The sequence below is a fragment of the Balaenoptera physalus genome (assembly GCF_965194825.1).
Source record: "Balaenoptera physalus genome assembly, chromosome: 20".
Lineage (NCBI taxonomy): Eukaryota > Metazoa > Chordata > Mammalia > Artiodactyla > Balaenopteridae > Balaenoptera > Balaenoptera physalus.
In genome coordinates this window covers 21622438-21648474 of record NC_138901.1, presented here as the reverse complement: position 1 = coordinate 21648474, position 26037 = coordinate 21622438, and the positions used below count along the sequence as shown (strand labels likewise).

Sequence of the window (26037 nt, the reverse complement as noted above, 5' to 3'; positions counted from 1 at the left end):
TTCAAAGGCCACGCGAGGTTCCGGACGAAAGGACCAGACAGTCCAGGTAGGAGTTTCAAAGTTTATTTCACCATTCCTTAAGCGGTTAGGTACAAGTACAATGGTACAGACGACTGGACCCCTACAATTCAACTCAGATGGTCAAGACAGATCCCGTCCCAAATCAACCGAATTAATTACACACACCCTGCCGCTCAGCCTCTACCCAGACGCCCCCATAAAAACGTTTTAAATAATAAACAGGCTGGTTGGCTTGCAGTCTGAATCCTGGCTTATTTAACAGCATTCAAGAGTTATACTGTAAATAAACATCATTATGGCCAATGATTAATTTAAATCACCATTCATTATAATACCAAACCAGGTTAAGTAATACTATTTTACTATCCTTCCCCCATCAGGCTGGGGGTCAGATTCTTCTTTTTCTGCAAGTAATTTTTATGACTAAAATCTCTAGTGTTTTTTGTTACCTCTTTACCAGCTGTACCCGAGACTCCCTTCTGTAAACAGTGAGGCCCAGGACCCCTGTTAGCAAGCTCCTTCCCACTCACTTACCCTGGGGTTAAACCAAAACTTTTTCAGTGCGTTTGCTCCCATCCAAGTCTTGTAGAACACCAGCCTCTTTTTCTTGTTCTAGGTTCTCTTGGACAGATTTCAAACATTCAGGAGGCCATCAGGATTTCCTAAGCCTCACACCCACTCATTTGCCCACCCCTGAACTTTACTGAGATTCACACAGCAGCCTGCCTTTCACTTTTCTCATGTTCCTATACACCCCCGCCCACTCTACTGTAAATAAGACCTGCCCCCTGACATAAAGAAAAAAGGTAACTTTAAACTTACTTTTCCCTTTAATAGAAGAGTTTCTTTCCTTCTTTATAGGATTAGCAAAATATTTCACACTACCTAAATTTTTTCCCTTAAATAAAATAAAATGTATGCAAAATTGCTACAATAGACACTGCTCAACAGGTGCTGGTGGGTTAACTCCCTGCTCCTTTTTCAGAAGTGCAGAGACCAGAAGGTGGATATTCTTAAATGCATCACTGGGGGTCTTTAGAAAAACAACAGTGCCGGTTACTAAGACTTGCAGGGGAACGACTTTCTCCTTGAGAAGGCAAGAGGAACAAAATTCCTATCGCGCCCTGGGTGTTATTTTAATACCACACAGCTATGAAGCTTGGGATAGGTTAGAAAAATTATGAGAATAATTCTTGAAAACAACTTCCAAGGTTAACTTCTTTTATAAACTGACAATTAACAGATATCCTCATAAAAACATCCACATTAAGCAAAGAAAAATACTCAACTTCAATACAAGCAGAAAGAAAAATGGTTCTATAGGAAGTTTAAGTTGCACTTTTCAATGCACTAAAACGGAGAAGAGTTTTATCCAGATCAATTGAAAAATGCTCTTCCTACAATTCATCTAATGTCTAAAGTGAAAATTTAAGTTCTGGCCTTTGATTTGCTCCAAAAAATACTGCAAGGCAGGTATTGTCTTGATAGTTCAATGATGGGCTCTATGTAGATTCATCAGATTAAAAAATAAGCAAGGGCCTCCACCCCACACCCCCCAAACAGAATAAAGATCGTCTCTGAGCAGCAGGCAAAGTTATTTAATACGAGGTCACTCCTCAGTAGCGGTGGCTATACCAGTCGTTGTTGTTGATCTGAAGGAGTTCTGTCACAACCTGCAAGATGTTGTAATTGTGTTTCTTCAGCAGCCTTAGGTTTAGCTGCCTGTCACAGAATCCCATTTCAAAGAGATGGGACATCAGGGCTGCTGTCTGATCTTCGGAAACTATTGGCTGTGTAGAGTCAAGAAAAGCAGAACAACATTTTTTGTATAATTTGTGTTTATCTTGTTAAGTCATACTAATCTTCCAGATTTATTCAAAATACTAGGTAATTAGGTGCAAGGCCATGGCACTCCTGTCCAGCCAATACTAATGGTCTTCTGAGGGGATGAGAAGGGTTGGGAAGACCCTGCTTTGCATTAGGTACGTTTGCACCCTAAACCAGGTGACTAATGAACTGTCTTTAGAACTAGATGAAGGAAAAGATGCTAATGAACTCTGGAAACCCTGTGAAGTTAAAGGTAATCATGATGATGGGGCAAGAAGAAGCAAGAGAAGAGATGGTAATTGGAAGAAAGTATGGGAAATTGGAAGAAAGTATGACCAGCGCAAGTCTTAACCACTGGACCACCAGGGAAGTCCCTCCCACGGGTCTTAAAATAAAACCCAAATCACTTAACAGCATCCCACCTACATCATTGGTCTTTTCTCTTCTTGGCACAAATTCAACTTCCAGGCTCACATTTCCAAGTCTCTGTACTGGCTACTCTGTCTACAATGCCCTCTCTAACCCTCTCTCCTGGCACACACTCATTTTGTCCTTTAGGACTGAGTTCAGGCGTCATCTACCAGGACGCCTTCCCTGGCCCCACCATGGGGCCGACACCAGGCTGAGGTGTTCCACCGGTCTAAGAACACTGGCACAGTATCTTACACTGCACAGTAAATGGTCTTTTTTTCTTAATTGAATGAAAGATTCTTTAAATTCTATAGTGCTTTGCAATTTTCAAAAGTTTCACAGATAAATGTCTGTTTGCTTATTTCCCACTGTCTCTGGGCAGGAACTGGTGTCTGATTCACCTTGTAGGGCTGGCACCTAGGAGAGTGCCCCCCACACAGTAGGTCTGCAACCAACGTTACTTCTTTTTTCTCTCCTTCCTTAACTTAGCCAAAGTCATACAGCTGGAAAGTGGCAGAGTTGTGTGTTAATTAAAGACTAAACTTAAAGCTCATGCTTTCTATGATGCCATGCTACTCTCTCCAACCCAGGCAGACGCCACTGTTTTCACTGGTGACTTGGATTTGGTTCAGGAAAATAAAACATACACTGACCTGTGCAGTGACTGGTGGTCCAGCAAACAAGGCCTTGTATGCAGAGGCGGCAACAGACAAAGCCCCCTTCACCAGCCCTCCAGCAATGCTGCTCCCGTGGTGGTGCCTGCGGGGAAAGCCAAATTGTCTCCCTAAAGAAACGTGAATCGTTATCTTCCTACGGATAATCTGGGCTCTAATCCTGGGAAGAAAATGAGATTTCCCTGAGAAAAAAATCAGATGTAAAATGAGAGTGTGACTATTTTCCTTTGAGTTTTATAGCTACAAATCTGGGCTTGATGTACGGCCCAGCTCTTACTGCTGCAACATATGGGCACTGCAGAAAACACATCACTCTGGTTAGCATGCCAGCTTTCAGCCCCAGCTGAAAATTAATGTGGTCAGCAGCACACTGAGGTACTGGCAGTCTGCATGCTCAATTATCATCTCAGAGGAAACACCTTCCAAAGGAAATGTGATTTTCTGAACACTGTACATAGGGAGGAGCCCACCTTGACACTGCTCTGAGATGACTGGGAGCAGAGAGGCAGGTATGTCTAAGAAAAAGTTATAAAGATGCACAGTGGGCTGGGCCTTCCTGCCTTCTTCTCTGGTGCTAAGCAGGAGTTGAATCTGAGGGAACTTCCTCCTGGTCTGGAATGTGAACACTCTTAAACATCAACATTAGCCCTCTGCTCAGTGTTGCTCACAAGCTTTAGGAGAAATAAGAACAAGAAGGAATGATGGCTCTCCTTCTCTGCTCTCAGCAGGTGGCACATGCTCTGAGAGGCTCGTTTAAGCGGAGGCAATACTAGGGTATCCATCTGCTTCTGAAGAAGAGGCTGCACAAGTAAGACCCAGTTACCTTGAGTGGTCATAGCTCTTCTGTCTGCTGTTTACAAGTCCTGATGAGCCTCTGAGCTCTAAAAGCAAAAGAGCTGTTGGTTAGATGCAGCATCCATAAACACCTGGTGTTTCCTAACTCACAGCAAGGCTATTTTTGAGGCAGGTGGCAATCCGATTACAACATTTAAAGTCTTTTTTTTTTTTTTCCTTTTTAAATATTTGAGAAATTTTGCAGGTGGTTTAAGTAAATGTTAAAGAAAACTGTCCAGAATGCAATGCAAGGTGACTGTTTAGTGAATCAGAAAAATTAATTCTATAATCCTATCCCAATAGTTTATTAGTTCTTAAGTACTTTCAGGTTTTGTTTTTTGAGGACGAGAGGAAAGCGACTTTGAGGGTCTACTCACAACTTCAAAGTGCTATTCTCTTTATTTTGTAGATAAGGAAAAAGACCTTCAGGTCTTAGAACCTTGCTGAACCACTGCAAGGTCACACAGTGAAGAAAGGTGGAGCTGAGGCTGGAGCCTAGACTAGTCTGGCCCCAAAGCCTGTGTTCTTTCCACTATAGCACAATGCCAACCTCTATGGGATCTCGTTTAATAAATATTAAGCTAGAAGATAGAACAAAAGAGTATGAGGGAGGAGCACAGAAAAAGTCAAAGGGCAAGTTTCTAAAAACTGCCAAGAATCACAAAGATAGAGTGCCTATTTATACCTGGTTCCATTAGAAAGGAGCACAGAAAAACAGAAAGCTCAGGCTGGTCATTACCTCCTCTGCTCTGATCAGGGACTGAAGAAACTTCTGGTACGGTAACTGGTAAATCCACTCCTGGGGAACCATGGTACTGTGCATACGGAGGACTCCTTTCAGAAAGACACAATATTGAAAGTAAGTTGAAAAGGCGCCTACGGTAACGGTGGAGAAACAGTAAACAGAGCACAGCAGTGCCAAATTCTCTACAGAGGCTTCACATTTCTGATCCAGATCACATGTCTGAATTTAGGGATCAGGTGAGAAAGGCTCATTCTTCTTCTGGTTTTCCTCTTCAGCCACAGTCAAGCTAGAAAGACTGGCTTCAGTCTGGTCACTTCCCCCTGTATCAAGTGGTGCTGATAAAAGAAAATATCTAGCTCTCTGGGAGAATGTTTTAAATTATAGTCAAGGCTCCACCATTTTCCATACTGTGAGAGAGCAGTGATACAGACAGAACCAGTAGAGAAAAATAGTAACTTCTATCTGGTTTTGTAGTATACTTGTTTCCATAACAGATTAAACTTCTTATTCTACTTTGTTTGGATTAGTATGAGAATGAGTTTTTGCTGCCTTTGCCCATGAGTCAACAGAACAGGGAGGAAGGTCCAGGGATGTTTGTGTTTAAAAACTGGCTCTCAATGATCGAAACATAAGTAGATAGATTATACTCAGATAATTAAGGTTAACTAAAGCAAGTATTTCTTTAAATCCAGAATACACAAATACTGGGAAGTACAACTTTTATTCATCAGACTTTACTATGGGAAATAGTCTCTTCCCCTGCTGACAAAGAAACAGGTTTTGAGATCAGGTTGAGTCCTCTCTCTTTATTCCACCTCTGGAGAACAGCCCAGCAGAGCGGGGTGTGGATGGTACCTGGGCAGCCGTGGCGGAGGCCCTACCACCTCTGGGGTCAGGGGCACTGTGTCCAGAGTCTGTGAGGTCATAAGGATGTCATTGATGCTGTGCCCCTGTGGCTGGTTCTCCCCTCCAGGGGGTCTCTCCCCAGCCTCGACTGGTTCCTGCCCAGCCTCAACCCCAGGCTCGCCTTCAGCCCCTCGCTCCAGGCCTGGCTGTGAGAGGGCAGAGCTGTACATGGAGTCCCCCAGGGGGCGGCTGGTGTCAAAGCACTCGGGCAGGATGATGATGTAATCCTCCGAAGAAGCAGAGGACTGACTCTGAACTTCATCTTTGAGCTCATCCTCCTCCTCCTCCTCCACGACAGCTTCTTCTTCAACAATACGGACAATCTCTTCCCTCTCGTCTCCAAGTGGTCCCTCTTCGGGTGAGGCAAATTTCACTAAAGGATGAAAGCAACCAATTTTAAGGTATAAGCTAAAAGCAGCCCCTGTGCTACCCTTACCCCACCAAGCCTTGTAGGTCATGAGCTATAATTATGAAACCCAGAGGACAGGGACAAACCAGAGGGAAGGGCTGCTGAAACCATAGTCATGGCCATATTCTAAACCTGCGCAAAGCCACATAGAACCAAAGTTCACAAAAACAACATCGGCAGAAATATCGAGGCTTCTGAGAACACTGTGAATCTTAAAACAAGGAGGCCTCATCCCTTTTCCTCTTCACGTGATGGTTAACATACTGAGATGGGTTCAAATCAAAACTGATATACTAGCTAACAGTGCTATAAGAAGAGAAAATGTTTGGTGGTAAATACTGCAGGACTGTATGACTACTTTCCTCCTCTTCTTTGCGAAGTAATGAGTAGTCATGATAGAAAATTGGCAAACATGGATGAGGAAAAAAAAAGGAAATAAAAAAGTACCTATAATCTTATCAGAGAAAACTACTGTGAACATTTTGGTGTAGGTCCTTCCAGACTTTTTTGTTATGCATTTGTACACAAGTATGTGTGAGGAAATACATATATTTTAAAAAATATACAGTTTAAATATATATATATATATATATATAAATGAAAAAGTGAGATAAATCATGCTTAAAAGGTCAAATTTCACTATAATAAACACAAGACATTTTTTCACATTATTTTGATGTAGTAGAATTTGAGGTTTTGGATAGTACTTGAAATACATGACAGTGGTTCTACCTATCTGACATCTAGAAATTTCTGCCACAAAGAAATTTATTACAGCAGAATTTAACCTTGAGAAACTTAGTCTGGTGCTCCTGTTTCTGCCCACTATTTCCTGACTGCTGCCCTTGGAGAAAGGAGACAACTCAGCTGCCAGTGGGGGTCTCTGCTGAGGGGCTCTGTCAACTTACAAGAAGACTTCTTACTGCGGAATCCAGGCAGCACAACTGGCTGCTGTTCCTCTGTGGCATACAACTGAAATTCTGCCCCTGGAGGAGTACAGAAATGAGTTATGGTAGCCGCTTTGCTCCTGATGCTATAAATAAAATCATCAGGTAGCATATGTAGAGCCCAAAGAAACAACCATGATCCGAATTCTAACAAAGATCCCGCTATCTCCACTCTCAGTAAAGAAGAGCACTTCTATCTGCTCAGGTCTGGCAATCACAAGTCAGGTGTCACCTCAATTTGGGGCGGGGGGCGGGGCGCGAATTCAGGGACACTCACTGTGCGTGGACTTCTGTCTGCAAGGTGGTCTGTGATCCGGGGCAGCATCCAAGGTAAGGGATCGGATTACAGTCTCACACACGAACTGGGTCCCACTCAGGTCATCTTCTGCTTCCTCCACTGAAGAAATGTTCTCAGCCCTCTTCTTTACTGACACTGTGGAATCTGAAAAAGACATGAACTTTGTCTGCAATTGGTGTTTAAAGTGCTGAAGATCTTTCTCCAGTCATGTACCCATGCTGATGCGATGCCAAGGAATAGCTGCTATCGGTGCCATGTGAAGGTGAGGAGACTTCAAAAAATGAGATCCTACAGAACACCCACTCACACACCAAGGTAAGATTAGTAGGGGGTATGTGTAACAACAGGGTGTGGTATGGAAGGGGAGAATGCAAATACTTTACAAATATTTAACCCCTTACCAGGAAGTTCTTTAAATCCCGCCCCTTCACTCTCTTCCTGTATCTGCCCCAAGCCTGGCTTCTCTATTAAAGGACTGTCATGTGGCAGAGGAGACATGCAGGGAGTCATATCTGGAGAATGAAGACAGGAGAACCATCAACCATGAAAAAGCATCACATCATCAACAGTCAGTGTCCAGAAGCAGCAGCTCATAGGCTTCTTGCCTCCTGCATGGCTAAAATAAACCCAGGTACACTTCAAGGCGTTCTAAAGAATTTCTCCAGACCATTAGGCACACAAGTATCTCAGACAGACCCATCAATGCAGGAAGGATCATAAACGGTTGTTTGGCTTTGGAAGACCATGGCCAAGACCCAGAGCCATGAATGCAAAGGAACAAAGGGACACAAATATCCAGAGAAAAATGGAGAGAGGGTCCCTTTATGGTGGGGAAACAAACTGGTACTGTTGCCTCTGACAACAGGGAGAGGAAGGAAAATGAACCAATGGGTGCAGTTTTAATATCACATTGTGGGAGAAATCCTTGCCAACTATTTCCTCAGAATAAAATACTAACTACCAGAGTCAGGGCTGCAGTATTTTGGGGCCTGTTAATAAAATAAACAAGGTGGACCGAGTGACATTCTTACCCACAGGGGTGTTGTGGGGCACTCTCTCCAACTCTTGGACAATATTTATATCCAACAGCTCAAAGGACAGCAGGTCCTGAAAAAAAAAGGCACAAGGTTAGGCTACTCGCAGCACATGCTAGAGCCGTGTTTTGTCTTGATGGGTCCTGCAGGCCATTGAGTTCTGTATCATCCGAGAGTCAACTCTGTTCAAATTCATGCCTCACCTCAGTCAAGTGAAAACAAGAAGAGTTAAATGGGAACTAGGCATTCAAATAACCAAATGGCAGGAAAGAGAGCAAATGCAGTGGGGGTGAAGGTGAACCAGTTAGGCAGAAAAGAAGAGGCAACTAGAGGGAAGTTGTGGGAAGCACAAGATAAGTTCCCAATTCAAAGACGAAACATTTAGTTTAGAAGCCTGCTTCCACTGGTGATGATTTTGCCATTCAGTGCATCTGAGTAGATCAGAGTGGGCGTATCTCTAACTTCCTGGGCACCACCTATGGCTCTACCACCTTTTCTTCAACAAGTTAAGAACTCTTTCCCCAGGGCTTTCTGTCCCTCGCCCCTCAAAGTGCTCAGTCTTCCACCTGGGCAGTCAGAAGATCCACAGATGGGATGTAGAGCTCCCTCTCGCTGGCAGCATTTTTGGCCTTCTGTGGGATGCAGGTTCCTGTCCCTTCTGTCTGCTCAGTTGTTTCACCAGGTGGAATTTCTTCTTTAGCCGGAAGAAGAGCTTCCTATGGAGAGAAACCATTGGGACACATTTTAGGCCCTCAACAGAACTCAAAAGGCAAACTGACGGATGCCTCCCTAAAAACAAAAGCACTGCATGTATTAAAACTTTTTGTTTTGTTATAATTTTAGACTTATAGAAAAGTTGCAAGAACAGTACAGAGTTTACTAATTACCCCCTTCACCTAGCTTCCCATAATAACAATAGCTTAGATTAACCATAAAAACAACAGTCAAAACCAGGACATTAACACTGGGTAACTAAATTTAAGCAGTAAACAGGGAAGCTGCCTTAAAAAACTGTGCACCAAGTAACAACCAGGGTAAGATTTCATTAGTATTTAGGAAACATACACAAGGGATATACAGGAGGGATGACTGTTAAGCAGCAAAGACATCAGCTCAGCAGGTCCACAGGCCAGGCAGCCCTGCTTTCCCTCGTGCAGCACAGGGGCTGGCCACACGTCACGACAGAGAGATACGAAAGCACTGAGGGACGCCTGCACCAAGATCCGAAGGACATGCAAACAAAGCCCCTGAGGACTAGGCCCAATGTAAGCATACTGATGTGTTCGAAGGAGGGGAGAAGCTGGCCTCTCCAGACTTCTGGAAGAACCACCGGCTGTGAGTGGGCTCTTTTGGTTTTAGTCACCCTTCCAGTGCTCACCTCTTGCTGGCAGGTGAGATCATCACCTTTGCTTGAGCTGATCATGCTCTTTTCAACGTTATCAGGGCTCTCTGTGGAGGGGAAAGGATCCACTATGATACTGCACCAGACCCGAGGCCCAAACTGCTGGCCTTTGTGAGAAAGACGCCAATGGGAAGTGTATGTTCCCTCCAGGGTTGGGGCAATGAACTCCACAGACACAACTCCCACATGGCCAGCCTTTAGGCAGGGAACCAAAACATCCTTCTTTTCTGTAGAAGCCAAAGTCAGGTTTCCCCACATGAACTTGAGCTGAAAAGAATAGTGACGAGAAAGAAAGCCTGTCAGTTAAACACACCGCCACCTCAAATCACTTCATCTTCACGTTTTGTGGGGAAAAATACCTTTGTGTCCGTACTCCACTTTACATTTCCTGTATTTTTCATCCTCCAGTGTTTGATAAACTTGGTTCCTGGCTGGAGGTGAGTCCCATCAGGCAAATTCTCATCCACAAATGCTGCACTGAGGGTTGGCATAACTGAGGCACAGGGCTGCAAAGGGAGCCTGAACAGAAATTCAAATATTTAGTCACTTGCTGCTGGGTGTGATGTCTTCTGAATACCCAATACTGTGGTTTGAGACGCAGACAGTGACCCTGGAGGATGTACCAATGCATTTGCCTTAAAAATAATACTAACAATGGGAATCCCCTGGCGGTCCAGTGGTTAGGACTCCGTGCTTGCACTGCAGGGGGCGCGGGTTCAATCCCTGGTTGGGGAACTAAGATCCCGCACGCCAAAAACCCCCCCAAAAAACAACCTCAAAAAACAAAAAAAACCCAAGGGGACCTGACTCCTAAGCTAAAAAACTATGGTGAGGATAACTAAAAGGGTCCATAAATTAACTTAAGAGTCGGTTGGGCTCTAAAATATTTGCTTCTTTTGCTTCAAATCCAGACTGCCTCCAGTGAAGAGAGGTCACACCAGCCAGTTTCTGAACCTTACTGGTTTCTGTTTTTCTGAAGAAGGCAACAAAGCAAGTGTCAAAGATAACTACCAAACCACCCTTTAAGAACACTAGGATCGGAAAATGGGAAGTTTTAAGGGCTTGGGTGTTAAGGGTTACCAATAAATAAGACAGAAGTTGGCTTAAGTTCCAGTTTTAGAGGGCTGGACCTAAAGTCCTGGCTCCCGCCCTGGCCCTGGGCTTACATTGGGGTGTTAGACTGCAGCAGACTCTCAGGTCGGCCCAAAGGAGACTTGGGGCTCTGGAGCCCATGGATCGAATTCCACAGATGAATCTTCCTGTGGAGTTTAAGCTGCTTTTTAAGTTCCTTGACCTCTGCTTTACGCTGTTTCTTCTCAGCTCGCAACCTTTGCTTTTCTGCTTTAAGAAAGTTCTTGTCAACCTGTTTCTGGAGCCTGTGAGATAAAAAACACAGTCTTAAAAAACAAATCTCACGAACAAATCTTGAAGCTATTTAGGAACTTCCCTGGTGGTCCAGTGGGTAAGACTCTGCGCTCCCTATGCAGGGGGCCCGGGTTCAATCCCTGGTTGGGGAACTAGATCCCGCACGCATGCCGCAACTAAAAAAAAAAAATCCCACACGCCACAATGAAGACCCTGAGTGCCACAACTAAGAGCCGGTGCAGCCTAAATAAATAAATGAATAAATATTAAAAAAATCTTGAAGCTGTTTTGAGCCACTTGTGGTCTCCATCAGCGTCAGCTTCCAGGTTAGTTTCTTAATTTCTTTCTGTAGTTCTCATTTCCATCTCATTAGCTTTGGAGGATAATTATCCCCGTCATTGCACATCAACTGGAAAGGAGTGGGAACTAAGGAGACTATTTGTTTTTTTGTTTTGTTTTTGGCTGCGCCATGCGGCATGAGGGGCCTTAGTTGCTCGACCAGGGATCGAACCCGTGCCCCCTGCTGTGGAAGCATGGAGTTCTAACCACTGGACTGCCAGGGAATTCCCAGGAGACTATTTGTAGTTTTGTGATTCACACCCTGTCACCAAAACCAAGAAACCAAACAGAGAACAAGCATCCCATGCACATATGGTTTTACCTGGCCTGTTCCAGAGCAGCAGGAAGACGAGGAGTAGAGAACCTCGAGTGAGAGAAGGGTTCAGAGGAACCCACAACAGGTCTCCGCAACTTCAGCAGGACATGGTTGGAGTCATGGGCATATGGCCCCGATTCACAATCTTCACAGATATTGTAGGATGGGCAGAGGCTGTGAGGAAAAGAAAGGCACAGTGGGAAGTACCTGAGGTTGGGAGATAGGGACCCAGACTTCCGTATTTGCTCTATTACCAGCTAGGTGGGAACCTAAGCACATCACCCATCCATGCCATGTCTCAATCCTCATGAATAAAATGAGGATAATAACACTTCACCTGTATCTATTTCAAAGGACAATCTATGGGAGAAAACGAGATATGAAAGCATTTGGAATACGGAGATAATCCTTGGGGATCCAATTTTGTTTTGGGGAACTTAATTTTGGCTCTTTTAATTCAAAAGTGTATATGAACACCACAATCTGAATACCCTTCAAATAGTTATTTTCTCTTGTGGGTGAAGAGTAGCTTGTTTCCAGTCCAGAGCTGCTGTGGATGATGCTCAGAGGTGAGCACAGCCTTTACCTCCCAGGATGCCAGAAGGCCCGCCTGCTCTAAGTTCTACTGAGAGCTATTCATTGCCAAGTTACTGCTTTACCTGCACTGGTAGCGCACACCAACGATCCTCCTTTGGCAGCTGCCGCAAGCAATATGCCAGTTGAACTGGTTTTCTGGCAAAAACAGTGTTTCCTCTGAAATGGGCATTGAGACTTCCGAGGGACGGGAACCCAAGGATGGATTCTGGAGGATAAGCTTCTCACGTAATTTCTGTTCAAGCTTCTCAACCGTTTCTTTAACCACTTGCTCTCTGAACTAGAATACAGAGAAGATGGGGGAAAAAAACCCCTCAGTTCCAAGACTGGAAAAAGGCATGAAAATATCAAATAGACCTGAAACCTCACCATCTCTGGTATAACATAAGAGCATAATAAACAGATAATAGCTACTGAATGAAGGGACAGAAACAAAGCAAAAACAGAAAAGGTCTATTCCTTCCATAGCTAAACTGGTTCAAATAAAATACCAAAAAATCCACTGATGCGTAAATTTCTAACTCTTCCTTCTCAAGCATAGAAATTTGTCCCTTTCCCTTACATCCTCAGAATTAAACTCCCCCCTTTTTCTAGTACGTTTTTGCGAAAGCTAGGAACTTTCTTGACTGGAACTGCTCTAGTTGGGATATTATTAGCTACTACTCTTCATTCACCTGTACCAGAGGCAGCAGCCATCTGGATTTCGCTTTGTTTCTTCCACATTCCACCTGTTCCAACACTGCCGCTAAAACCCAAGCCAGAAAGAACACTCACTGTCTCTAGGTAGCTTGTGAACCAGTCTGGGGGCTTGTCTTGAGGCTGGTCTGCGTCACATGGAGCAGGTGGAAACTGCTGCAAGTAAACACAATCGGAGATAGTTTTTTTCTTTTTCTGTTTAAAGTAAATCTCCTGAAATGTATTACTTTGAGGTTTCTGTTGCCAAATAATATATGGTCAAAAAAAATGAGCATGAAAGAGTATAGGAAAAACCGAAGTCTTTATGTCACCCTATTCATGTTCCTCTCCAGAAGTAACCACTGTTACTAGTTTCAAAAAGTCAGACGGAGACAGTCACAACAACTCCCAAACCTCTGATGAACAGCTCAAATCTTAGACTAGAGACAATGAAACATAGGTTAGAAAAATCACAGAGACAGGTCCATTCCCTTCGTACCTGTGCTGCAGGCTCCTCTGGGGTCTTCATGTCTGATCCCAAGACTCTCACCAGTGAAGAATAATGTGCAAGTGGCTTCTTCCCTGTCCTTGCAACTGGTCGTTTTTCTGCTCCAACTGGGGGTGGGGCTTCATAGACAACACGATAGCCTTCATGGACTTGCATCTGCAGTTGGTTTCCCTGCTTAACTGCCATCTGAGAGCATACGTTATGAAATTAAAAACAATATTGTGTGATTCTCCTTTCCTAAATAAAATTTCAAAGACATCTAAACAGAAAAGGTGTGGTAAAATATGCTGGAAAATATCAGGATTCATGCTTCTTTTATTAAATCAAATGACAAATATGTTAACAGTCTGCTGTTTCTTTGCCAAGAATGTTAACTAGGAATGGTTCTGTTAAAAACAAAAGGGTTTTAGTGTAGCTCTTCATTAGGTGAGATGTTTTCATTAATTGGGTTACTTCTTTTCTGTTTAATTTTTAAAATTTAAGTATAATTGACATATATTAGTTTCAGGTTACAACATAATGATTTGACATTTGTATACATTGTGAAATAATCACCACAGTCTGTCTAGTTACCATCTATTAACTGGTTTTTATGTAGGACTCCACTTACGGATTCTAATTTCAACTTTTCAAAAGTCAATTCTAGACCCAGGAAACTTAAAGCTATGTCCAAAGTTAAGTGTCTACCTTCCCACTAAGAATAGTATTTTGGAAAGCATGCTTAAGTGGTCACCTGTTTTTGAAGAGCATCTTCTTAAATATCCTATTTTGAAAACTCTACTTCAAGGAGCATTTGAGATTCCATGAAGGTACTCCAGCATCCAAGAAGAGATTAGGGGGTCAAGTCCGTGGGGTTCTAGTTCCTCCCACTTGTTACCCAGTGACAAGATTTGTTCTTCCTTTATCTATTTTCACACATTAGACTTCTTAAGATTCCACTTAAAAACAGCATTCCATGTCCAAAAAGTCTGAAAGCTATTATCTTAGGTCAGGGATCAGCAAACTTTCTTTTTTCTTTTTTTAATTGAAGTATAGTTGATTTACAATGATTCAGGTACACAGCAAAGTGATTTAGTTATTTATATATATACATATTCTTTTTCAGATTCTCGTCCATTATAGGTTATTACAAGACACTGAATATAGTTCCCTGTGCTATACAGTACTTCCTTGCTGTTCAGCAAACTTTTAGTTTTTTTTTTTTAAAGTCTTTATTGAATTTGTTACAATATTGCTTCTATTTTTTTAATGTTTTGGTGTTTTGGCTGTGAGGCATGTGGGATCTTAGCTCCCTGACCAGGGATCAAACCCACACCACCTCCATTGGAAGGCAAAGTCTTAACCACCAAACCACCAAGAAAGTACCCAGGAAACTTTCTTAAAGGGCCACATAATAAATATTTTAGGCTTGCAGGCCATTCAGTTTCTGTCACAACTACTCAACTCTGCCATTGTGGCACAAAAGTAGCCACAGACAATACATGATGAATGCTCATGACTGTGTTCTAATAAAACTTTATTTATAAAAATATGTGGCCAGGGTGATGCTGGCAGCAAGGTGGCAGACAGGGATTTTTGGCACACGCAACAAAGGAGTTTTATTGGCAGGATTCAGAAATAAGAATGTGAAACAGAGCATGTGGCAACCTAACCATCAACCATCTGTAGGCCTTCGTGGGGAAAGTTCGTGAGGGAAGGCTTTACATTTTGAAGAAAACTAAAAAGTCAGAAAAATTATAAGAAACTGTTACGGCAGGAAGTGAAGGCTCAAACCTCAGAGGAATGGAAATTCACAGATTTATATCCTGATCATCTGAAACACCTCTACTTAGATGTAGAGGAAAGACTCAGGAAGCCACCTAGAAACGTTGACCAGTCCTTATCAGAAGAACAAGTTGACCAGCCTTTGTAAGAAGAATAAGTAGATCAACCTTTGCCAGAAGAGCAATATAGTATTGACCAGACTTTGTCTGAAGAATACTGTAGCTTTGAGCAGCCTCAGCCAGAAGAACAATGTAGCATAAGAGTAAATTCTCTTGCTATTCCAAAGAAAAATAAAAAGAAAACATCAAATCAAACAGCACAGGAAGAATGTGAACAGGTACAAGCTAAGCATGCTATTAAAGAACAAGAATTAGGAGGAAAAAAGAGAGAGAAGCAGCTCAAAGGCTCTACTAAAAAGGGCCAGTATTATCTTCTTTTTGTTTTTTGGCCGCACCACGTGGCTTGAGAGATCTTAGTTCCCCAACCAGATACAGAACCCATGACCTCGGCAGTGAAAGCTTGGAGTCCTAACCACTGGACCAGGGAATTCCCACCAGTATCTTCTTTAAAAACAAAAACAAAATTAAATCAGACATGTCATCCTTAAGGGTTAAAATATCTGCTGGCTATTAAGTTCTCTTGAATATGTACTATACCTCCTAACAGTTAACTAAATTTGTCAACAGAAACTGGATTGCTAAGCTATACTGAATATAAAATGTCCAAATATTTTGTTTTTGTAAAAGCAAATTATCTATATATACTCTACATAATGTGATTTCTCTTCCTTTCTTAATTATAAAATATTGGCTAAATTCCCCATGCTGTAAAATATATCCTTATAGCTTATTTATTTTATATATAGTAGTTTGCACCTCTTAATTCCCTACCCTTCTTGTCCCTCCCCACTGGTAACCACTAGTTTTTTTTCTGTATCTGTGAGTCTGCTTCTTTTTGTTATATTCACTAGTTTATTTGTTTATTTATTTGGCTGAGCCGGGTCTTAGTTGCACCATGTGGGATCTGTTCCCTAACCAGGGATCGAACCTGGGCCCCCTGCATTGGGAGTGCAGAGTCTTAGCCACTGGACCACCAGGGAAGTCCCTGTTTTACTTTTTAGATTCCACATATAAGTGATAACATACAATACTTGTCTCTCTCTCCCTGACCTATTTCTCTACGTTACATCCATGTTGTTGCAAATGGAAAAATTTCATTTTTTATGGCTGAGTAGTATTCGTGTGTGTGTGTGTGTGTGTGTGTGTGTGTGTGTGTGTGTGTGTGTGTGTGTGTGTGTGTGTGTGTACGTACACATCTTCTTTACCCATTCATCTGTTGATGGACACTTAGGTTGCTTCCATATCTTGGTTATTGTAAATAATGCTGCTATGAACATTGGGGTACAAGTATCTTCTCAAATTAATGTTTTTGTTTTCTTTGGATATATACTCTGGAGTGGAATTGCTGGGTCATACGGTAGTTCTATTTGTAGTTTCTTGAGGAACCTCCGTACTGTTTTCCACAGTGGCCACCCCAATTTACATTCCCACCAACAGTGTAAAAGTGTTCCTTTTTCTCCACATCCTCACCAACATTTGTTATTTGTGGTCTTTCTGATGATAGCCATTCTGATAGGTGTGAGGTGATTTGTTTCTTATTTATTTGCCTCTAAAGGAAGGTTGGCCTGGAGAACTGAAAGAACCTTCTATTTGAGTGACAGGTTCAAGCATTTAATACTTTTGTATCGTATTAAATTCAGATGAAATACAATGTTTACAAAAAATTTTAAATATATATATATACACACATACATATATGGCCAGCTTGCCAGCTATAGTTTGCCAACTCCTATTCTAGACCACAAACCAAGAAGCTTTTTCTAAAATATTTGGTAGAGTCTGTGGAAAAAATTGCTCAAGAAACAACTACAATGAACTGTGTCAAAATATAAACATGGAATTTTAAGCATTATATGCTACTACAGAAAAAAATGTATGTAGAAAAAGTTTTGCTTCCTAGGGCAAGACAGGCTTATATAAACTCTAGACTGCTGAGATCCAAGATTTCTGACAGAATAGGTAAACTAATAGTGGCTGTGAGAAAGGTAAAAGAATTCTGAAGTTTTTAAAAGACTTTTTTAATGAAACTACTGTAGCTTCTGAATATGTAAAAAGAAATGACAGAAGAGTTGGGGAAGAGTAAAGGGGTGTTGGGAGACATCATGTTAGAATAGCTTAAAAGCAAAGAGGAAGGGCTTCCCTGGTGGCGCAGTTGTTAAGAATCCACCTGCCAATGCAGGGGACACGGGTTCAAGCCCTGGTTCAGGAAGATCCCACATGCCGCGGAGCAACTAAGCCCGTGCGCCACAACTACTGAGCCTGTACTCTAGAGCCCGCGAGCAACAACTACTGAAGCCCGAGCGCCTAGAGCCTGTGCTCCACAACATGGCTAATGGAATTCAGAATTCAGAAGCCACTGCAATGAGAAGCCCACGCACCGCAACGAACAGTAGTCCCCGCTCACCGCAACTAGAGAAACCCCATGTGCAGCAACAAAGACCCAACACAGCCAAAAATAAGTAAATAAAATAGATAAATTAAAAAAAAAAAAAAGGAAAGAGGAACTAGGAAGACCACGTGAAAACTGGGGCAGAGGGAAATTTTTTGTTGTTGTTGTTCTGTATTTTTTAATAAAGTTTGTAATCCAATGGACACACAAAACAAAACTGCACTGAGAAAAAGTTTCATAAATTAATAAGTGTTAGGAAGTTGGGGGAGAGGTCAAGGTCACAGGAAGAAGGGAAGCCAGTCTTTTGTACAGGCTTTTTATGTGTGTGTGACACTTCCAAATCGTGGGGGCAGGGCCCGTGCTGTAACGAAGCACACTTATACAAATGAGTGACAATACAAAGTCTGAGTATGAAAATAAGATTTTCTCTGAAAACACATTTTTGGCACAGATTAAAAAAATATGTACGTTATGGAATTTGATTTTTAAGTCAGTATTATATATATTTATATATACACACACATCCCAAGTCCTGCGGAGGGAAATTACGAAGCATGAAAAATTACTAACACAGACAGGTATTTCAACTAAGAGAAACCAGGAAAGGGCCTGAATGCCTAAAACCAAGAGACTGGCTGGTAAATGAGGATTTCTGAGTAAAAACCAAGAAGACATTGGCTAAACTTTTGAAACAAGTGGCACTCAGAATAGCAATTCTGACCAAAAACCAGGAAGGGTAAATCCAGCTCCTGATTTTTAAAAAAATCTTGCCTTTCCCTCCCTAGACAAAAAGTGATTATGGAAAATGGTTTAGCCTGGATTATAAGTTCAAAAAGGATAGTCAGTGAAAGGTCAGCTTAGCACACCTTAAATAAGTGGCCTTGAGGAATACTCTAATTCATCACTGACATACAAGAGATTGTAACTGGATGGTTTATACCTTAAATTCTTCCACATTATAGTGTAACATTCGATAGGGAACAGATGAAGGAAGGACATAAAAAATGTGATCCAGAAAGCATCATTTCAGAGAGTTCTTTCAATTTTGAAATGCCAGTACAGTGGCATCAAGACCAGCAATGAGATGCAATGATACTGGAAAGAATCTTTATATTAGGAGGTACCTTTTGCTGCGTGGTATGCTGAACTCATCATAGTCTCCCTAAAAATGGGTTTTGCTGTGTTTATAGTCATTAGTTTCTCCACATGGCTAATGGAATTCAGGCTCAAGTTTTAGTCCATAAACATTTTTAAAATTATTTGAAAATATGATGAAATTATCATTACCTTAAGTGCTTCTTCATATTCTCCTAAAAGGACAAAAATATACATACTGTGATTTTTTTACCAGCCCAAAAGATTCTATTAAGCACGGACAATACTTACTTTTAAGAATTCTTAGCTTACAGTCCTTACACATGAACAGCTACTACCTTTTTGCTGACAAATTCCTTTCTCATCCCATCATAAATAGAAGCTACCTGCAGATTAGTTCTCCTCCTTAAATCCCTCTCTCTGCTACTAGAGTCTTCCAGTTACAAAAACTCAATCCAGCTCCCTCACACTAGGCTTAGTGAAGCTCAGGACTCAAGGAAGTTCAAGGATGGTGTTAATACTGTCATTTCAGCTGGTTAAAATAAGCTTCTGGGGCTAGCCTGGGAACCTAATCTTCAAATATAACATTGCTCCTGTGGGAAAATGCACCCCATGCTCTCAAAAACTAACCATCTTATTTATAACTTGACTTTAATATATATACCAAGTCAAGGACAGAAGCAATACCAGGAAAACAAGTTAAATGTGTTGAATTGGGAAACATGTTTTCAAAACATTAGCATCTTAAATATAAGAGAACCTCTCATTAAAGCTGTCCTTTGGGTCCAATCAAGGCACCAACCTATACACAAAAAACTGTTATAAAACAAAGATCTCCTGTGTAACTAATGCCTATGGGTAAGTGAGTGCATTTATTGCATACCAAATTCTACTCTAAAATAAATACTGCAACAAGATTTGAATGGAAATGGAAATGCCAATGCCTATGACCAGATTAAGGCTTTTAAATAAAGCTGAATAGGTTCTCTTAGGGACTCACCTTGACTGTTGATGGATACCTGTAAAAGGAAAAAAAGCAACAGTGAATTATAAACCTCTCATCAACTGAGCAATTCAGCATATCCAGTCTCACAGGATAGATACAAAACCTCAGGTCAGGCGTTCAGCTTTTCCAGTATCTGAACTAAATGTGAATAATTAAGTAATTTTACTGCTTAACTATTATATCTTCCTTTATTTCAGGTAGTTAAGAAGCAGCATAATATAGCGGCTAGGAGCCTGGGCTCTGGAGCCAGAGGGTATAAAGTATGTATATCAGAGGGTATGAGTAGTACCCTACTCTGCTACTTGTAAGCTTTTGTGCCTTTTCGGCAAGTTACTTAAACTCTCTGTGCCTCAGTTTTCTCATGGGTAAAACAGAGATGATGATAACAGTACTGTTGTTAGTCTGACATATTGTAACCACTCAATAAGGGTTTGTCATTATTATTTTTATTACTAGAAACTAAGTAGCAGCTTGTGATATAGTTGAACATAAGATCACTATATAGTTTTAAAAGTTATCTCTCAGATTTTCTTCTTCAGTGTCGCTTCCCTATTTCTCAACTCCATCTCAGATGGCACAAATCAGCTTAGAACATGCAATTAACAAATATGTTTAAACTCCTACACAAATGAGATAAACACTATTCTGAACTTTTTGAGCTCCACATCCCTCTTGAGAAATAAGATCCCTATTCTGGATACCTGGTCACGGGTACCATAATATACTTTACCTCTTCATTTTCCTCATCCAGGTATTTTATTTGAATAGTGTTCAAATCAAATGAAACTTTTACCTGCAAATGAAATGTACACACTATATGATCAAGTTATCAAAAAGGCAGGTTGTAATAGAACCCTAGAAGTCATAAAATAAAGGATGGACATATTTCACTACATAAAAATTAAACATTTTACATGGTTAAAAAAAAAAACAAAGTCAAAAGACAAACAATAGACTGGGAAAAATATTTGCAAATCACGAGAGACAAAGGGTTAATATCTGCAATACACAAAAAGCAACTGCTAATCATAAGATCTTAACTGGTAAAAGTGGGCCAAAATCTACAGAAATTTCACAGAAGAAATCAGATATGCCTAACAAATACATGAAAAGATGTTTAACCTTAACGGTAGTCAGAACAACCGAAATTAAAGCAATGAGATGTCATCTCAACAGAATGGCAAGACAATTTTTAAAGCTGTAACATGCAATGTTGGGGAATTCCCTGGCAGTCCAGTGGTTAGGACTCCGGGCTTTCACTGCCAAGGGCCCAGGTTCAATCCCTGGTTGGGGAACTAAGATCCCGCAAGCCCCGCATTGCGGCCAAAAACAAAAACAAAGACATCCAATGCGGATAAAGATCCAGGGCACTGTCATGTGCTTCTGTGGGGTCCTACCACTGTTCTGCAAAGTATGTAGCAGTATGTATGAAAATTTAAAGTCACACGCTTGGTGACCCGTTAATTTCACTTTGGGAAACTTTATCCTATAGAACAGTGTATATGTTATATATACCAAGAGGGATCTCCTGTAGTTTATTTTATAGTGGTAAAAGGAAAAAAAAAAACCAATCTTTTGGAAATTGAGGCATTATGCTAACTGAAATAAATCAGACAGAGAACTACCGTATAATCTCACTTAATATGTGGAATCTTAAAGACAAATAAACAACTCATAAACTCATAGATACAGAGAACACATTGGTGGTTGCCAGAGGCAGGGAATGGGAGGTGGATAAAATGGGTAAAGGTGGTCAAAGGTACACACTTCCAGTTATAAAATAAAGTCCTGGGGATGTAATGTACAGCACAGTGACTACAGTTAATAATATGTACTATATTGTATATTTGAAAGTTGCTAAGAGAATAGATCTTAAAAGATGTCATCCCAAGAAAAAAAACAATTGTAACTGTGTGTGGTAATGAATGTTAACTAGACTTACTGTGGTGATCATTTTGCAATATACACAAATATAGAATCATTACGTTGTATACCTGAAACTAATATAATGTTATATGTCAACTATATTGCAATTGAAAAAAAAAACACAAAAAACCCTAGAAACAATCTTTCAATAAGGGATGGTTAAGTTGTTGTATAACACCACCAGGCGCTTGGATCCTTGTCTATTCATTGAGAACTGTGTCTATAATACAGGCTGGGTAAAAAAAAGCAAGCTGTGGAGTTACTCAGTTTTCCTGGGTATCACTCATGTATACAGGAGGTATGCATGTTAGTAAACCACTACTTGTTTTTCTCCTGTTCTTTTGTTTTGTTTTGTTTTTTAAAAAGCAAGTTGTAGAATAATGTTCATAGTATGGTATGATAACTGTATGAACATGGAAAATGTGGGAAGTACTTACAGGGCTGTTAACACTGGTTACCCCCAAAGAGGCTGGAATAGCGGGTGGAGGGTGTGGGGAGTGGAGGGATATTAACGTTTTCTTTATATATGTTTGGATTGTTTCACTTCTTATAATGGGCATGTATCATACTTTTATAATTTAAAATTTACAACAAAGAAAAAAGGCAAGCTGTCAGCTCATTTAACTACTAGGAAAAAAAAGATAGCTGTGTTTGATTTTCAGATCATTTGACAAACAAGATCCAACTTTCTGGATAACCATCTGTCCAGGGTAGTATAAAGAAATATTTCCTGGAAGACAGAGGATGAGATCAGATCATCTTTTGAGGTCTCTCCACCATTTCTTTTCCTTTTTGGTTACCATAACACATAACCAGAGAAAAGTAGGTTTTTACCAACCAGGTAAAACTAGGTTTTTACCAAAGAGTTTCATTAGACAAACACAGTTACACAGGAAGTAAAACATTCACTACTGCAAATCAAACAAAAACAGAAGAGTACAAAGGGCAAACCAAGAAGAGGAAAAGCACTAACAACAACGAAAGTGATAGATGAGCTGCTGTCTGAACACCCGTGCGAGTTTTTCCTGCTCAACTTTGAGATATGCATCCTCTGACCTAGCAATAAAAGCAATCGATCAGCTCTTGCAAAACACAAATTATATCCTTGGTGGTTCAAAAACCACAGTAACCTATCTGCTCTCAAGCAAGAGAACATTCACCTCAGGCCTCGCTCGTTAGGGTGGAGTCCACACCAATTCATTCCTCAGGCTGCTTCTAAAATAAACAGGATTTCTAAGTCCTATCTCACTTAAAAAAATAAATTTACCTTTCCTTTCTAAACTCCTCAGAACGAATTTGTTTGTTTCCTCTACCAGGGCACATCTCCTATACGAATCCCAAGCCCCTGTCAAAAATAATTTTCCAAAAGGCCCAGAAATGGTAAATAGGACAGATTTTACAGCTAGGAAGCACAGCTAAAGATAGCTACCTCTGGAAAAAATATTTATGCTTAAAGGATGGAGAAACAAAACAAAATAACACTCACCATAGCTTCCACATCAGCCCATGTTGTATTTTCTGGATCAGAAACTAGAAAGCTTTGAGTTTCATTTTTAAAAGTCACATTTAGAGTAACCTGTGGTTCCATGCTGTGGGGCTAGAGAAGACAGGATGGGTGAGAGAGAGAAAACACATTAGAAAGAGTTCTATAAACTGCATAAACATTCATTCAACAAATACTTGTGAGGACCTAATACAGGCTAGGCTAGGAGGACACAGCAGTGGGTGTGAAGATAATGTCCCTGCTCTTCTGCTATTTACAGTCTAGTGGGTGGTTTAAAACAAATCTCACTGTCATATGTTTGCAGAGAGAATGTAAATTTTGGCCACATTCACAGAAATCATCTAACATTTGTAAAATCCTTTAGGATTTTATGAACTTTATAATGATTGCTTAATTAAACAGATACCTACTGTTACATATTTACTAGTAGGTTACCAAGATGAGTAAGTGTAGGTCTCTACCCTTGGGGAATTTACATTCCTAAAGCCTGAAAGTGATGGTCTATATTTTTCTTGGAAAAGCAGCCCTTTCCTAAATTGAGCAACCAAGGTTCTCTATTAGATCCATTTAACAAGTTAGAGGCTGAACCACTCGCCAAGAAACTATACAGGGTAGCATTCAACAACCTTCATCGAAGTTCATGTGTTTTGTTTTGTTTTTTTTTGTAGGCTACTTTTTTTCTTTTATGGAGAATTTCAAACATACATAAAAGTGGACAGTAGTGAATACCTAACTACAATGATCAACTCAAAGCTACCCTCATTTCATCTGTACCCTTCCATCCCCCCAATATGGATTGACTGTAGTCAACTAATGTTTTAACCAAACTCATTTCATCCATAAAATAATTGAACATTTACCTCTAAAAGGTAAGAATTTTAAGGATTGATTACTTGTGAGTTGTTAGATTGGTTTTTTTTATGACTTTATGAAAAAATAGTTTGTTTAAATCTAAACGTAAGTTGTAATGAAAAAGGCCAGCTTTTTTATATGTTTATATGTTTTTTTAAAAACATATTCATCAATAAATCTTGACTAAGCATCTACAAAGAGCCAGGTTCTGCTCCAGACACAGGACATTGGAGAGAAACAAGATTAAGTCTCAGGAGTTTACAGTGTAATGAGGGGAGGGATCACAGGGGTTTAGAAGAGCTGGGTTCCAGACACAGCTCTGGCACATTACTAGCCATATAAGTGTGAGCAAGTCTTTTAACCTCTGAGCTTCAGTTCCTTAATCTGTAAAATAGGTCTAAGACCTCTGCTTTGCTAACCTCACAATGTTATCATAAGGATCAAGTAAAAATGTGTATGCTATTTCTTTGAAAACGGTACTCAAATATAAAAGTTATTATCATAATAAATCAGGGCCTGAAATAGTCCTGTTTTCCACAGTGTAACGAACTGCCCTGTGAAACAATACAACTGTCATTAAAAAGGATCTTGAACTCTCTGAGGATCAGGGATTTTTTTTTTAATCCAAAGACAATCATCCTCCATTCTTTGTCTCTACCTAGAGCCAAGTTCACCACCAAAATAGCTTCTAGCACCAATCCTGCTGACATCTAGTATTTCATTCATATGGAATGCAGTTCTTGGGGTCCTTAAAATTTGGACAGAACTCTTGGCAACTCCCCAGAATCTTGGGCAAAAAATCAGGGAGGTTAAGTGACTGATTCACTCAGCCAAAAGTGGATATTCTAAAACACATTCTCACTTTTCAGTTTCTGAGAAACACACTTCCACACTTTTTAAAGTCCAAAAGGAAACTAATCTTCTTTGCCTTTTCTCAAATTACACAGTTGGAAATTAGTTTAGATACTTTGGAGCTCATCCAATTGGTTGGCTGGTGAGGAGAAAACAGGAAGTGGGAGATTCTAGTTTAGCTGGACCATATCCAGGTCTTCATAAAGAGCTGCCTATTTCTGTTTGCCTTATATGTGAAAATTCTTTCAGCAAGAGCATTAGTCTTGAACTTGTGGAAATACCAAAGCTATGGTTAGTACCCTCTGTCCCTGTAGTTAGTAAAGTCAGGTAGCTGGGGCCTCGGCCTTCAGCTTTCATTAACTGGCATTATATTAAGTTCATGCCACTGGCTCATCTTTGCTTGGCATAAATCAGCTTTTCCTCTATGTCGATTTTTCCAGGATATCAAAAATCCCTTTAATGAATCTGACCTGGGAACCTGAGCTTTGATTACTATCTCCACCCAAGGCCTGTACAAGCTATCCTGGAGTTAAAATGTGTGACCTGAAAGCTGCGTGTTCGATAAAAAGGAAAAACGGTGCCTTTGCAATACCAGAGGTCCCTGACCAAGGAGACTTCCTTATGAGGTTCCCCAAAAGTGGGATGAGGGGGAGTAGGAGGCTGTGTGGGTAGTGTCATTTTTTTTTTTTTCCTTGAAAACTTCATCCTAGTCTTCCACTTATCTTTTCCTGGCACTCCATGTCCCCAAGACAGTATCACCAACCCCTGAAGACTCTCTCGTTTTCTTTGCCTAGGCCCTCTTTGTGCTGGGGAGTCTCGGCGTCCTTCAGCAGAAGCCAGGCGTTCTAAGCCACGGACCCGCCATCCCTCCGGTGGTATCGGCCCCCTTGGCCCCTCGGAACACGAATGGCTCTCCCATCCGGTCACTGAAAAGATCGGCTGCCCCCAGACACGGAAAAAGTCGCCCCTCTTCTTTGCAGGCTTCCTCCCTTGAACTTCCCCAAGCCCTCTCAGTGCGACGTGACACCACCCCTAGGTAACCGCAACTGCTTCCTTACCAGCTTCCCGCCCCCGGGGGGCGCCTGCCCGAGGCCAGTGCAAGAACCGTCCGCAGCCAGCTCTGGGGCTATCCCTGCGGGGTGAATCTAACATGGCGGAGAGAGACAGGGCCTAGTCCCCTGGGTCTCTGAGTTTCTGACAAGATGATTGGTTCTTACCACTTGTC

At 41.1% G+C, this 26037-nt stretch overlaps 1 protein-coding gene and 1 pseudogene across 7 annotated transcripts; one reads left to right on the top strand and one right to left on the bottom strand.

The window, feature by feature from the left end:
• Nucleotides 1-47: 47 nt before the first annotated feature.
• On the bottom strand, nt 48-26002 carry NBR1 (NBR1 autophagy cargo receptor). Of its 6 annotated transcripts, XM_082440775.1 has the most exons (22): nt 25871-26001; nt 23091-23201; nt 20409-20471; nt 19673-19691; nt 18865-18887; nt 13297-13491; nt 12897-12974; nt 12188-12402; nt 11535-11702; nt 10675-10884; nt 9868-10027; nt 9485-9775; nt 8673-8822; nt 8104-8179; nt 7474-7584; nt 7052-7216; nt 6736-6813; nt 5368-5791; nt 4507-4601; nt 3757-3814; nt 2913-3018; nt 48-1811 (listed from the first exon to the last, which is right to left on the bottom strand). In XM_082440775.1, the coding sequence occupies exons 2-22, from the start codon at nt 23190-23192 to the stop codon at nt 1638-1640; spliced, it is 2961 nt and encodes a 986-aa protein (XP_082296901.1). In that variant the 5' UTR covers nt 23193-23201; nt 25871-26001; the 3' UTR covers nt 48-1637. The 6 variants fall into 6 exon arrangements, with proteins under 6 accessions (XP_082296901.1, XP_082296903.1, XP_082296905.1 ...); XM_082440777.1 differs by lacking the exon at nt 7474-7584 and having other exon boundaries at nt 25871-26002; XM_082440779.1 differs by lacking the exon at nt 9485-9775 and having other exon boundaries at nt 25871-26002.
• LOC309651191 (thyroid transcription factor 1-associated protein 26 pseudogene) lies at nt 14109-16335 on the top strand (annotated as a pseudogene). Its single transcript has 2 exons — nt 14109-14114; nt 14974-16335. The product of its transcript is annotated as a thyroid transcription factor 1-associated protein 26 pseudogene (transcript).
• Nucleotides 26003-26037: the final 35 nt, after the last annotated feature.

Bases quoted from the DNA above. Each gene is read 5' to 3' on its own strand.
- NBR1 (XM_082440775.1), bottom strand. From the start codon at position 23,192: ATGGAACCACAGGTTACTCTAAATGTGACTTTTAAAAATGAAACTCAA. The intron at 8,180-8,672 runs GTGGAAGACTGA...TTTTTTTTTCAG, and splicing joins TGGATCTTCTGACTGCCCAG to GACCTGCTGTCCTTTGAGCT. The intron at 5,792-6,735 runs GTAAGTTGACAG...TTCATCCTTTAG, and splicing joins CCGCAGTAAGAAGTCTTCTT to TGAAATTTGCCTCACCCGAA.